We start from the raw sequence: 11,441 nt of genomic DNA on the forward strand, positions 1-11,441 counted from the left end.
ATACATACATACATACATACATACATACATACATACATACATACATAAATGACTGTGCTCACCACAGGCTAGACACCTACACGGTACATGTGCCATACTGGGCACCAGCCTTGTGAGCCACTGAGAATAGCATCCCTTCACATGGTTGTGGAAGGACTAAAGTCCCAGGCCGTGTGCCTCACGCAAGGCCTGCCAGCAGGAAGGTTTCAAAGGACCACAGAGGCTCCTCAACTCTCTGTCCCCTCCGAAGACCAGGGCCGGAAGCAGCGCCAGGTCTGCTCCCTCAGCTGGGTTAAAAATGTGCATGTTCCTAGGACCTGAGGTTTCCGAAGCCTCTGCTTACAAACATGGGGGCAGGGCATGAGGGCCAGGACCTCGAATAACTAGGGGGTGGGAATGAGAAAGCACCCCCACATGATCACCCCCTCGCCAGAATGGGAGCTGGGGGGATTTCCCGAGGGCCAGCCGGTCTGACAGGCTGTTCTGCGTCCAGGTACGAAAAGCTCATTGGTGGAAAGTACATGGGCGAGCTGGTACGCCTTGTGCTGCTCAAGCTGGTGGACGAGAATCTTCTGTTTCACGGAGAGGCCTCGGAGCAGCTGCGCACGCGTGGCGCCTTCGAGACCCGTTTCGTGTCGCAGGTGGAGAGGTGCCTGGAGGGCGCAGGAGCAAGGGCAGGATGCGGGAGGAGAAGGGATGGGGTGGGGACAGCGGTGGGCTCAGGGACACAGAGTATTAACTAGGTCAGGGGCGCAGGGGGACATGCAGCCAGGCCCAAAGCTCCCGTGACCTCTGACTGTCCACTGATTCAGTGTCCACGTTCCCCAGTCATTCTCCACTACCCAGGGTCACTGTCTCAACTTCATCCACGCCAGGGTCCAAAGAACTGTGGCATTGTCACCCTCATGATAGAGAGAGCCCACGCTGACCACTGGATCGGGGCGGGTCATTCCCATTCCTCCAGGACCCTCAGTGACTCCCCTCCCCAATGCTTCCCGCAGCGACTCCGGTGACCGCAAGCAGATCCACAACATCCTGAGCACTCTGGGGCTTCGGCCCTCGGTCGCCGACTGCGACATCGTGCGCCGAGCTTGTGAGAGCGTGTCCACTCGCGCCGCCCACATGTGCTCGGCGGGACTAGCAGGGGTCATAAATCGCATGCGTGAAAGCCGCAGTGAGGACGTGATGCGCATCACGGTGGGCGTGGACGGCTCCGTGTACAAGTTGCATCCCAGGTCAGCCTCTGCTTCCGCCTCCTTCCGCTTCCGCTCCAGCCTCTCCAACCTGAGGTCCAACCTCTCCCTACTAAAGGAGGGCGTAAAGGGCGTGGCTCTCGGCTCCACGCGTTTGCGAGCCGGTGATGCCTTGTTCCCCCTCTCCTGGGGTGGGGGTAGGGGTGGAGGTAGGGCTGGAGGTGGGGATAGAGTCAGGGTGGGACTGCGGTGGCCGGGTAGCCGAAGTGAGGTCGAAAAGGATGGGAGGAGAAATGGCGGCCCTGTCGTCCTCCCGCTCAGCTTCAAGGAGCGATTCCACGCCAGTGTGCGGAGGCTGACACCCAACTGCGAGATCACCTTCATCGAATCGGAGGAGGGCAGCGGCAGGGGAGCAGCGCTGGTGTCGGCGGTGGCCTGCAAGAAGGCCTGCATGCTGGGCCAGTGAAGTCCAGGCCGCAGGGACAGGGACCTGGGTTCCACAGGACTCCACACCCCACAGGTGCTCCCAGCCCACCGGGGCGGGAGACCTATTCTGCGGCTACCTCTGGAAAATGGGAGAGGCCCCCTGCCAGCCGAGCAGGCCTTTCTGCAGAGCCAGCCAGTGGGACAGCCCTAGGGTTCTGAGCCTGGGGCACGGGGCTGGATCGGAGGCCCCAAAGCCTTTCTTGCTAGAATCGGCTACAGAGGAAGGCGTTGCACACTCAGGACTTGCATTTCACACTTCTTGCCTCCCACCGCTGTGGGCCTGGCCTCCCTGACCTCCCAAGGGAGTGCCTCCTGGACCTTGCCATGGACTGGCTTCCCTGGGCACACACCTTCATGGGGAGGTAGCTCCAGCAGCTAGGCCAGATCAGACCTGGGCCCCCAGGAGGGCAAGGGCTGCTGGTCACCCAGGCCTGGCTGTTTTCTTGCCTCAGACTGAAGAGGCTGGGGAGCCATAGGAACCACGGGAGACTAGGACTGTCCAGCCGCATGGAGGGGACTTTCCAGGCCAGAAGCATCCCAAAGAGACCATTTCCTTCATATACCTCTAGCTCTGAGTGGTTTATGGTTCTGGGATGAACCCTTCCAGGAGATGCCAGAGGATAGAGCCCTAGAGTCCCCCGCCTAAGGGGACCAGAAAGGGGCAGCCTCCTCACTCTGCACTATCAGGAGCTCCCCTTCCTTCAAGCAGGATGGCATTTTCAATTCTTACATCCCTGACCCAGGAGGAAAAAGCAAGCCACCCTCAGTATCCCTCCAAGAGATCACCCAGGGCCCTCTCTCATCCTCATCAGGCATCCCAAATACCACACCTCCCTCTCTACACAAACCGGGGACTATGGGAGGGGAGGGGGGAGTTTTTAATTAAACATTCTAAAATGCTTAAACATGGCCTGCCCGTGGTTCTTTGACCTTTGTGCATAAGGACTGTGGTGACAAAGACACATCACTGGTGTACGTGGTTACTCCCTAAACTCGGTTGCTGTGCCCTCCAGACACCATGCCCAGGGGAGCGTGAGAGGCAGGCTGTAGGAATGGGAATGAAGTGACATGGGGACACTCCAGGCACTGAATAGCTAGGCCCAGGCCCCTGGCTGCCTCTGATGTGAAAGAGGGGGCAGAAATCCCAGGCCAGGCCACAGTCTGGTTTGGGGTGAGGGGGTGGGGTACAGGTTCAGCTCTGGGATGGTCTCTGCGGCATTCTGCTGGAAGCAACAACAAGGACCAGGGTTATGAAATGTCCGAACAATTTCTAGGGTTCCTCCAGAGGCTCTGGTAGGTGAAATCACTAGCAAAGGGCCTTTTCTCTGTAGCATAAACACCTTCAAGTAAACAGACTTGTATGATTTTAATATACATTTATTTCTCAGTGGAACTATCTGGAAAATCAAAGGCAACTGCTCTCTGTTTCATTCAGGAAAACAAAACAAACAAACAAAAAACCAAATTGGTGATTTTGGGGGAAGATACTTCTTCCTTGAAATCTTAGCATTTTCTGGTAATTCTCACATGGAATCACTTCTGATCATCTTCATTCTCTTTAACCAACACAAGCATTTGCTTATGTCATACAGTAAAGTGCTCATATTTGAACACATGTCTTGGAACAGGTTTTTAATATAGATGGCTTTCATCTTCTCTTACATACTGGAATCTGAGACATTGTACAGTTTTTATTTTATCTATCTATCATCTATCTATCTATCTATCTATCTATCTATCTATCTATCTGGTTTCTTGGGACAGGGTTTCTGTGTGTAACACCCCTGAATGTCCTGAAACTCTCTTTGTAGACCAGGCTGACCTCAAACTCACTGAGATTCACCTGCCTCTGTCTCCCAAGTGCTAGGATTAAAGGTGTGGGCAACGCCCGGCTTGTGCAGATTTTAAAAAATAAATAAATAACCAACTCTTTACACATCTAAAGGAAATGAATGAACTTCATTTTCAGATAGTAAGGGAGGTGTTATAAAACACTCATTAAAGGAGGCCTTGGAGCCGTGTGTGGTGAAAGCTTGGCCTGGGCAACAGAGTGAGTTCCAGGCTAGCAGAGGCTACATAGCTGACCCCATCTTAAAACAAAGGGTGGGGTGGGACTTGGGTCCTAACAGGGAAAGTACCCATATTCTCCCAACACATCTTGCACAGCCACGTCGGGTGAAGAGGAACACCTAACCCAGTCAGAGGCCTTCTGCTGTCCACCCACAAGCTGCCCAGCTTCCCTGTCCCCCTGCCACACTGGAGTCCTCAAGAAATCGACCGTTATTACTTGCAGCCTGAGCCCCTTGGAATGCCATTCAGATCCACTGGATGGGCTCTTTTTGGGTTCCTTAGCCACTTCCACAGGAACCCAAAACTTTCCTGAGAAACATCATCACACAGGCCTGCCATGTGCCAAGGCCTCTGAATTCCAGATGTTGAGCATAACAAACAGCAAGACTCCAAATAGGGTGTCTCAGCAGGGCAGGTGCGAACAGCAGCCCTGGTCTAAATGTGAGGGGAGCAGGTGACTCTGTCGCCTCACTCCTGAGTTACCCCCAAACCAAGCACAGGGTTGTGTGGGGCTGGCAGGCTGCTCAGAAATGCTGTCTGACCCTTGTCAGCCGGGCAGCAGGCCAGAGCTCAGGGTATTCACCCAACCCAGAGGATTCAGGTCAGAGACCATCCTCTAGCATGCACTGCTTCCTTAGGCCAAAGAGTAAGGGCGGCACTAGCCAGGGTCCAGCCTGGGCTTGCAGGAGGAATGATCAGATAAGGGGACACAGGGACCGTCCATGTGACCTGGAATGGTAAAAAGGTTTGAGCGTCTCTGCCCAGGGAAGACACGGAGCCTGGTCATAAGAGATGGATGGATTCAAGGATGTAGCACTTGGGGCCTTGGAGGTCACCAGGAGTGTGAGTGGAATCCACTTGGGGCCCTGTCTTCCTCCACCGGCGGGGGGGGGGGGGCTTCCAAGTTTAGCCCAGTCATCAATTCCTGTCCTTATTTGGGCCTCTGGGTGATAAGGATGCGACATAAAGAGCCTGGTGACAAGCCCACACAGCCAGACCACTGCAGAGCATGGTGAGTGCTGGGTGGGGACCAAGAGACATCCAGGTGCTAGACTCCGCACTGCTGAGGCGCAGAGCCAGGACTTCTGTGCCTCTGCTGGGCTCAGGGACGTGACCTCTAAGGGTGGAGAAAGGCCCCTCATCCTGGCAGTGCCCTGAGGTTTCATGGGGTAGGGAGGGGGGCTCTTTGGAGAATCAGAGAGAGGACCCTTCTGAGCATTAGTATTACAGGCCAGTAGGAAGGCTGGGACCCGAGGCAAGGCTGCAGCCACCAAGCAGGCCCAACGTGGCTCTTCCAATGTCTTCTCCATGTTCGAACAAGCCCAGATTCAGGAATTTAAGGAAGTGAGTATCCTGTCTCCAACACCCTGTCACCCCAGGGGAGCCCACTCCACACCCAAGCACACCGCTCTTCTCTGAAGGTCAGCCTTGCCCCTCACACCACCCAACACTCTCCCTTACCTCCGGCCCTCCCTGGAAGGGAGCGGTCAGTACTCCTGCCTGAAGGCCCTCTCCTCACAGGCCTTCAGCTGCATTGACCAGAATCGCGATGGCATCATCTGCAAGTCAGACCTGAAGGAGACCTATTCCCAGCTCGGTGAGAGGATCCACAGACCAACCTCCTAGTGACCCGTGCTGTTCTCCTCAGGGGCTTGCTGGGAGAGAGGACAGTGCCTGCCCTTTCTTTCAGACTTGTCAGTCCAATCACACATCCCTGGGGCCCCGCCAGCCCCACAGCTGGAGCTGTTTCTGCCTCTCCCCTCACTGCCGGGGAAGCAGGGGAGGGCAGCCTGGGTCACCTCAAGTTCTTCCCTCATAGGGAGGGTAAGTGTCCCAGAGGAGGAGCTAGATGCCATGCTGCAAGAAGGGAAGGGCCCCATCAACTTCACTGTCTTCCTCACACTCTTCGGGGAGAAACTCAATGGTGAGTCTGCATCAGGTCTGGGTCTCCATAGCCAGACATCAAACCTTACCTAGCCTGACCCCTGAGTCCCATGGAAGACTCACCTGACCTCACCTGAAAGCTGTGGACCCGTCCTGGCCATTGGATGTCGAGCAGTGGGTACGGAGCATCCCGGCTGACATGGGTTCAGAAAACAGCCACTTCCAAATCCCAATTCTAATTTCCCAGCCAGGCCTGCCAACCCTTTTGATTCCCAGGAAACCCTCTGTAGGGTGAAGCCACACACACAACTCTCCTGCACCTTCTCATCCTCCCCACCTTACCTTATTTATAAGAGGCAGCCTTGGCCCTTCAGTCCCCCTCACCGTCCCGCCAACACCTGCCAGGAAAGAGCCTGGCTCCCTTGTACTGTAAGTTGGTCCTGGGTGGGGCCTAGAGGCTGGGGACGCCACAGTTCACTTGCTGCCTCCACCTCCAGGGACCGACCCCGAGGAAGCCATCCTGAGTGCCTTCCGAATGTTTGATCCCAGCGGCCAGGGTGTGGTGAACAAGGAGGAGTAAGTGAGGTCCTTCTCTCCCTCAAGATGGGCACCACAGGGAAACCAAGAGGGTGGAGAGGTCCTTTGTGTGTCTCAGGCAGGTGACTAACCTTCCCTGGGCCCCAGCCACTCTCCCTCCCAGCTCAGGCTTTCTCTTCCCTCAGATTCAAGCAGCTTCTCATGACCCAGGCAGACAAGTTTTCTCCTGCTGAGGTGAGACATCCTGGCATTGCCACTCTAGCACTAGGAAGACCTCATGACCCATGACCCCTAGGGCTCAGAATCCAGATCCTATGTGGGGCAAGCTAACTGGGTAACAGGAACTTCCCCGAAGAGATACTGTCTCTGTTAAGACCCAGAGGGGAGAATGCAGACTCAGAAGAGAGTTGGGTTCATCCTTGTGGTCAGGTGAGCCCTTTGTCCCCTCCCCCATTGGGGCCCACTTCCTAATCCATTCACCAACAGAAAAAAAACACTAGGCTGCAGTTTGGGATTGCAAAGGCTGAGTCCTAAAGCGGGGCTGTTGGGACAGGGTGTCGTTAGGTCATCGTATCTCTTCGGTCACGCCTTCTGCAGGTGGAGCAGCTGTTTGCCCTGACGCCCATGGACCTGGCAGGCAACATCGACTACAAGTCCCTCTGTTATATCATCACCCACGGCGATGAGAAAGAGGAGTAGAGGCAGGCTGGCCTCTACTCAATAAACGCTGTGCCTGAACTAGAACTGAGGTGTTGGCTTCACTGTGACAGACGGGGTGGGGATGGGCCAGGTGGGGGGCACGGGGCCCTGTGGAGCCCCGCCTTGATTTACCCCACACTACCAAGTAAAATGTGAGCCCTTGTTTTGCCTACCGCTGAACTCCAAGAGAGAAAATGGGATGCACACAACGAGGTCTCCCGCTCCCCACGAGGCCCAGCTCAAGCTCTGGAAGAAACCTCTCGCTGGACACTTAGCAAAATTTCTGCAGAACATCCAGCTGGTGCTGTAGTCCCAGGGACCCCAAACCACAGTCTCCCCTGAATGCTGAGATCCACAGCCCATTCTCCTCTTGATATGCTGGCTCTGCAGGCTCTGTGAGAAAAACACACAGAAACCTATTTAAAAACACAGCCAGATCTGGAGGGGCAGCTCAATGGAAGCCTTACATGGCATGTCCCATGCCCTGGATCCCATTCCCAGCAAGCACCTTTCCCCTAGGGGGAAACCACAATCATATTTGAAGAATAGGATGACCATGGTATGGTGGGACGTGGCACTGGAGGGGGAGGGCGGAATCACGATCATATTGGAAGTACAGGAAGTGTTAGTATTTAGGCAGCCTGCTTCCGCAGGGTTACCTGGTAACCTGTGATATCATCATGTGTCGCCTGCCAGGTGTGACTACCTGGCAGTTCAGTTGCTCCATAAAAAGTACCTGGTTCAGTTGCTCCATAAAAGGACCAACCTGCCACTTTGTCACTCTCTTACTCTCTTGCTCTTCCTCTCTCTCTGCCGGGGTGCCCCTCCCCCCACCATGTCTTTCTCTCTTCTTCCCTCTCTCCATCCAATAAACCTCACTGGATTTAAGATTGGTTGTGTGCATAACAGGAAGACCATGGCATGATGGGGCATGACACTGGCTGCAGAGCCGGATCACAGGCAGATGCTAGAGACTGGCCTCCTGCCTCACAAAGCCTCACATCAAGGGTTTTGTCACTGGGTCATATACCTGGAGCATAGGGAGGGGACTACCCCTACAGAAATGTTAGGGTTCCCTATCTCCCCCTTCTCTGCAGACTGCAGAAGCGGGTGATTCCCCCCACAAGTAAAGGGAGACACATAAGGCCAGTGACTGCTCTGCCAAACCAGAGCCGGGCAGCAGCTCTCTGCGTCCTCTCTCCTTCCAAGCCTGCTGCCATGGATGGCTCTCAGCTTGGAGCTGGGAGGAGGTGAGAAAGAGCTGGAGAGATAGAGAAAGAGGAAAGAGAAAGGGAGAAATGGGAAGACAAAGAGATAGAACTAGCTTTTACACTGTCCTTCATGAAAGCAGAAAAGGCCTTTTTACCTGGTGTTCAGCACTGGTTCTATCTGGACCTGACAATCTATCTAGAGACTTGAGATTTAAAGGACCTCACCACCCTCTTGGTTTCCCTGTGGTGCCCATCGGGGGAGAGAAGGACCTCACTTACTCCTCCTTGTTCGACACACCCTGGCCGCTGGGGTCAAACATGCAGAAAGCACTTGGGGTGGCTTCCTCCGGGTCAGTCCCCACTGAACTGTGGCGTCCCCAGCCACACTGTAGGGAAAAGAGGCTCCCACAGGCCCTCCCAGGGTCTGGTGGGGCCGGGTGGGGGATGGGCAGGGTCCTCTAAAAGAGGAGGTGACTGGAGTCCCTCCAGGGAGGTGTGGAGACTCTGATGCTGTTGTAGCAATAAGGGCAAGAAGCTTGGGGTGTCCCTATGTGAGGCTCCGGGGAAAGATGGCTTGGGAGGTTCCAGAGGACCGAGAAGAGCTCCGGGGTATCTGGAATGGTCACCTTGGGGTACAGGACAGTGTCGTCAGAGGCCACTATATAATCCAGACATCTTGGTTCTGCCACCCCTCTTTGCCCCTTCTTCCTTCTCCCCGCCCCAGCGGTCCCCTCTCCTCTCTCCCTCGCTGCTCCCAAATAAACCTGCGTTTATATAGTATAGCTTCGTCTCCCCATTAGCTCATTCTGTTTTATCTAACCAATCACATGCCTCTATGGGAAGACAGGAGAAGACTGAAATGCACAGAGAGGTCTCAGGAGGCCATATGTGACCAGTGGTGAATGACTACTATCCCAGCACCCAGAAGGCTGGACCAAGGGGCAGAACCCTCTTTCAAAGAGTCTACAGAGTGCATGTGGCCTCGTACTTTTCTTTGTCTTCGAGCAATTCGAACACTGGCTGGCCTGGAACTTGCTATTATAGACCAGGCTGGCCTTGACCTCAGATAGATCCACCTCCCAAGCAATGGGACTACAGGCCTGCACCACCAGTGTTGCATGGTGAAACCCTGCCTCAAGGGAATTAAAAACAACAACAAAACCTTACCTAGAAATAAATAGACAAATAGAGATGGCTCAGTGGTAAAGAACAGTGGCTGCTCTTGAGGACTCATACCTGTCTATAATTCTAGTTCCTGGCCCTCTTCTGGCTTCTTCAGGCACCAGACACACATGTATTACACAGACACGCATCCAGATAACACAAACACACACACACACACACACACACACACACACACACACACGCATAAATATTAAAGTTTTAAAAATAAACAAAATAAGAGCAAGTTAATGCCCCAGGCAAAAGGAAGTTCAGGCATTCCCCCTTGTCTTCTACTGGGGCATTTGTCTAGAAATCTTGTAATTTTAGCATCTTTCTTGCCCTCTGGTTATATAAATCTATCTGAAAGATAAACGGGCCTCTTTCCAGAGTTACAGCCTGGGACTGTTTCCTAATGACCCGGGAGCCCTACTTGAAATATCATCACCATGGGAGACAGCTTCCTTATCTCCCAGCTTCCCCAGGAGGGCAGAGGCCTAATTCAGCAGGCGCCTGGCTGTGCTTATAAATGCGCTCCCAGTCTCAAAGATACGAGTTTATTTTTTCCCCCTTCGGATAAAGGGGAATCACCAAACCCAAATGGCCCAGTGCTGAGGGGGACTCAGGATTCACTGTGAGTGACATATGGTTCCCTATCTCTGCATAAATCGGATGGAACAGGTTACCCTGGATGCATACAGGGCAAGGTGTTCATCTTTGATCTCTTCTGTGTTGTCAGGGACAATTATTGTGGAGTGTTTAGTGGTTGTTCTGTGTATTTTTTGTGGGAAGGTTTTCTGGATTGACAGGAGATTTTGTTTTTCATTATCTTATCAACGTGGCCCAGTGAGCCATCCTTCCAGAGCCTTCACAAGCCAGGGGAAGGCACGGTAGCAAAGGGACACCCTGGGGACAGTGCTGACCAGGCTGCTGGGATGCACAGCATGAGCTGCTCCCTAAAGGCGCAGTCCATGGATGCTGCTGGGACCCTGACGCTTTCTTGTCCTTTGATCTCAGCGCCTGCCCTTCCCCCACCCAGCTTCTCTCCACACATTCTTTCTTCAGCTGAATTAACACCCCTGATTCTGTGAGAACCAGGCTCTTAGACTGCTGCCCTGGTATGAGGGCTATGTGACCCCACATGCTGCTCCAGCAGGCATGGGATGCTCAAAGGCTCAGGCTGTCAAGGCCTGATGGATCCCTGCTGTTCTTCGGGCTACGCACATGGCCTTTAATCCAGACCTCCACAGGCTGGGGCCCCGCCTGACGGTAATGTCATGCTCTGATTTCGCTGCACAGGAGATCAGAGGGTCCAAGGATGCTGTAGAGATGGGAGAAGTAGGACCACATGTGCAGTGAAACTTCTGGACTCTTCTAGACTGGTAGATGACGGTGTGGCGATATAGAGGGAATCACAGCCACGGTGAAGAAGCAGGCATTCCTCCCCCCAGGTATAACCTTACCCTAGCTGGGATTTTGTTACCTCATCTGTCAACTGGCTGGACCACACCTTAACAGCACCCAATGGCTGGCCAGGGTGCCCACACCCCACTGTTGCCTTCTCTTCCTCCACAGTAACTAAATCATGCTGGATCTCTGGCAGCAGTTTTGCTAGCAGAGGCAACCAGGCAGTAGCTGTTTTCTGCCTAAAGGACAAACATAGGAACCTCCTTTCGCCTCAGATATCTGACGACATTCTTAGCCTTTGGTTGGTGGAAGCTAGTGGTCTGTTAACACATTCCAAAAAAGATTTACCTAAATAGTCACAAGGATGTCAGGCCAAACACAGAGATGGACCTGGACTGTGAGTGGCTATCAAGGGGCTAAAGATAGCTCGAGATAATCAGGCTCCAGCTCTCAACAATCACAGTTCAAATCAGTCCGTCTGATTGTAGCTTCTGTAACATGGGCGTGACTCCCCCACCCCCGCTCCTGGGAATTTCAGTTCACACTGCATGGATATTTGTACAGATGAAGCCCAGTGCAGAGCAGAGAGCTGTCAGGCCTAGAGGTGTGTCTCTGTAGAATTAACCAGCAGAACAGATCCCACAGTAAAGCCACTCCCTATACTTGGGAACTTGTGTGACTCTCACATCCCCCAGAGGCTTCAAATAAAAACACAGATAAATTGCACAGCCTCTTGACAGCACCCACCCAACCCCCCGTAGCCTCCTCTTCTTCTGTGGTCTGCCTGGAGTAA

General features: G+C 53.7%; 2 protein-coding genes across 3 annotated transcripts in view; both read left to right on the top strand.

Moving 5' to 3' along the window:
* Gck (glucokinase) overlaps positions 1–2,573 on the top strand; it is a 36,652-nt gene extending 34,079 nt beyond the window's left edge. For both annotated transcript variants that reach the window (XM_055624306.1, XM_055624305.1), the window contains exons 8-10: positions 494–649; positions 1,002–1,235; positions 1,515–2,573. In XM_055624306.1, the coding sequence (XP_055480281.1) occupies positions 494–649; positions 1,002–1,235; positions 1,515–1,659 (535 nt within the window). In that variant the 3' untranslated portion in view covers positions 1,660–2,573. The remainder of the gene's footprint in view (positions 1–493; positions 650–1,001; positions 1,236–1,514) is intronic.
* Positions 2,574–4,985: 2,412 nt separating this feature from the next.
* Myl7 (myosin light chain 7) lies at positions 4,986–6,908 on the top strand. Its single transcript, XM_055624144.1, has 6 exons — positions 4,986–5,093; positions 5,271–5,346; positions 5,569–5,673; positions 6,131–6,209; positions 6,356–6,404; positions 6,768–6,908. The coding sequence occupies exons 1-6, from the start codon at positions 5,058–5,060 to the stop codon at positions 6,867–6,869; spliced, it is 447 nt and encodes a 148-aa protein (XP_055480119.1). The 5' UTR covers positions 4,986–5,057; the 3' UTR covers positions 6,870–6,908.
* The last annotated feature ends 4,533 nt before the right edge of the window (positions 6,909–11,441 follow it).

The sequence above is a fragment of the Psammomys obesus genome, unplaced genomic scaffold (genome assembly GCF_907164565.1).
Source record: "Psammomys obesus unplaced genomic scaffold, mPsaObe1.curated_primary_1811, whole genome shotgun sequence".
NCBI lineage: Eukaryota > Metazoa > Chordata > Mammalia > Rodentia > Muridae > Psammomys > Psammomys obesus.

Coding starts and splice junctions, on each gene's coding strand:
- Myl7 (XM_055624144.1), top strand. CDS start 5,058: ATGTTCGAACAAGCCCAGATTCAGGAATTTAAGGAA. Junction 5,674..6,130: donor CTTCGGGGAGAAACTCAATG/GTGAGTCTGCAT, acceptor CTCCACCTCCAG/GGACCGACCCCGAGGAAGCC. Junction 6,210..6,355: donor GGTGTGGTGAACAAGGAGGA/GTAAGTGAGGTC, acceptor CTCTTCCCTCAG/ATTCAAGCAGCTTCTCATGA.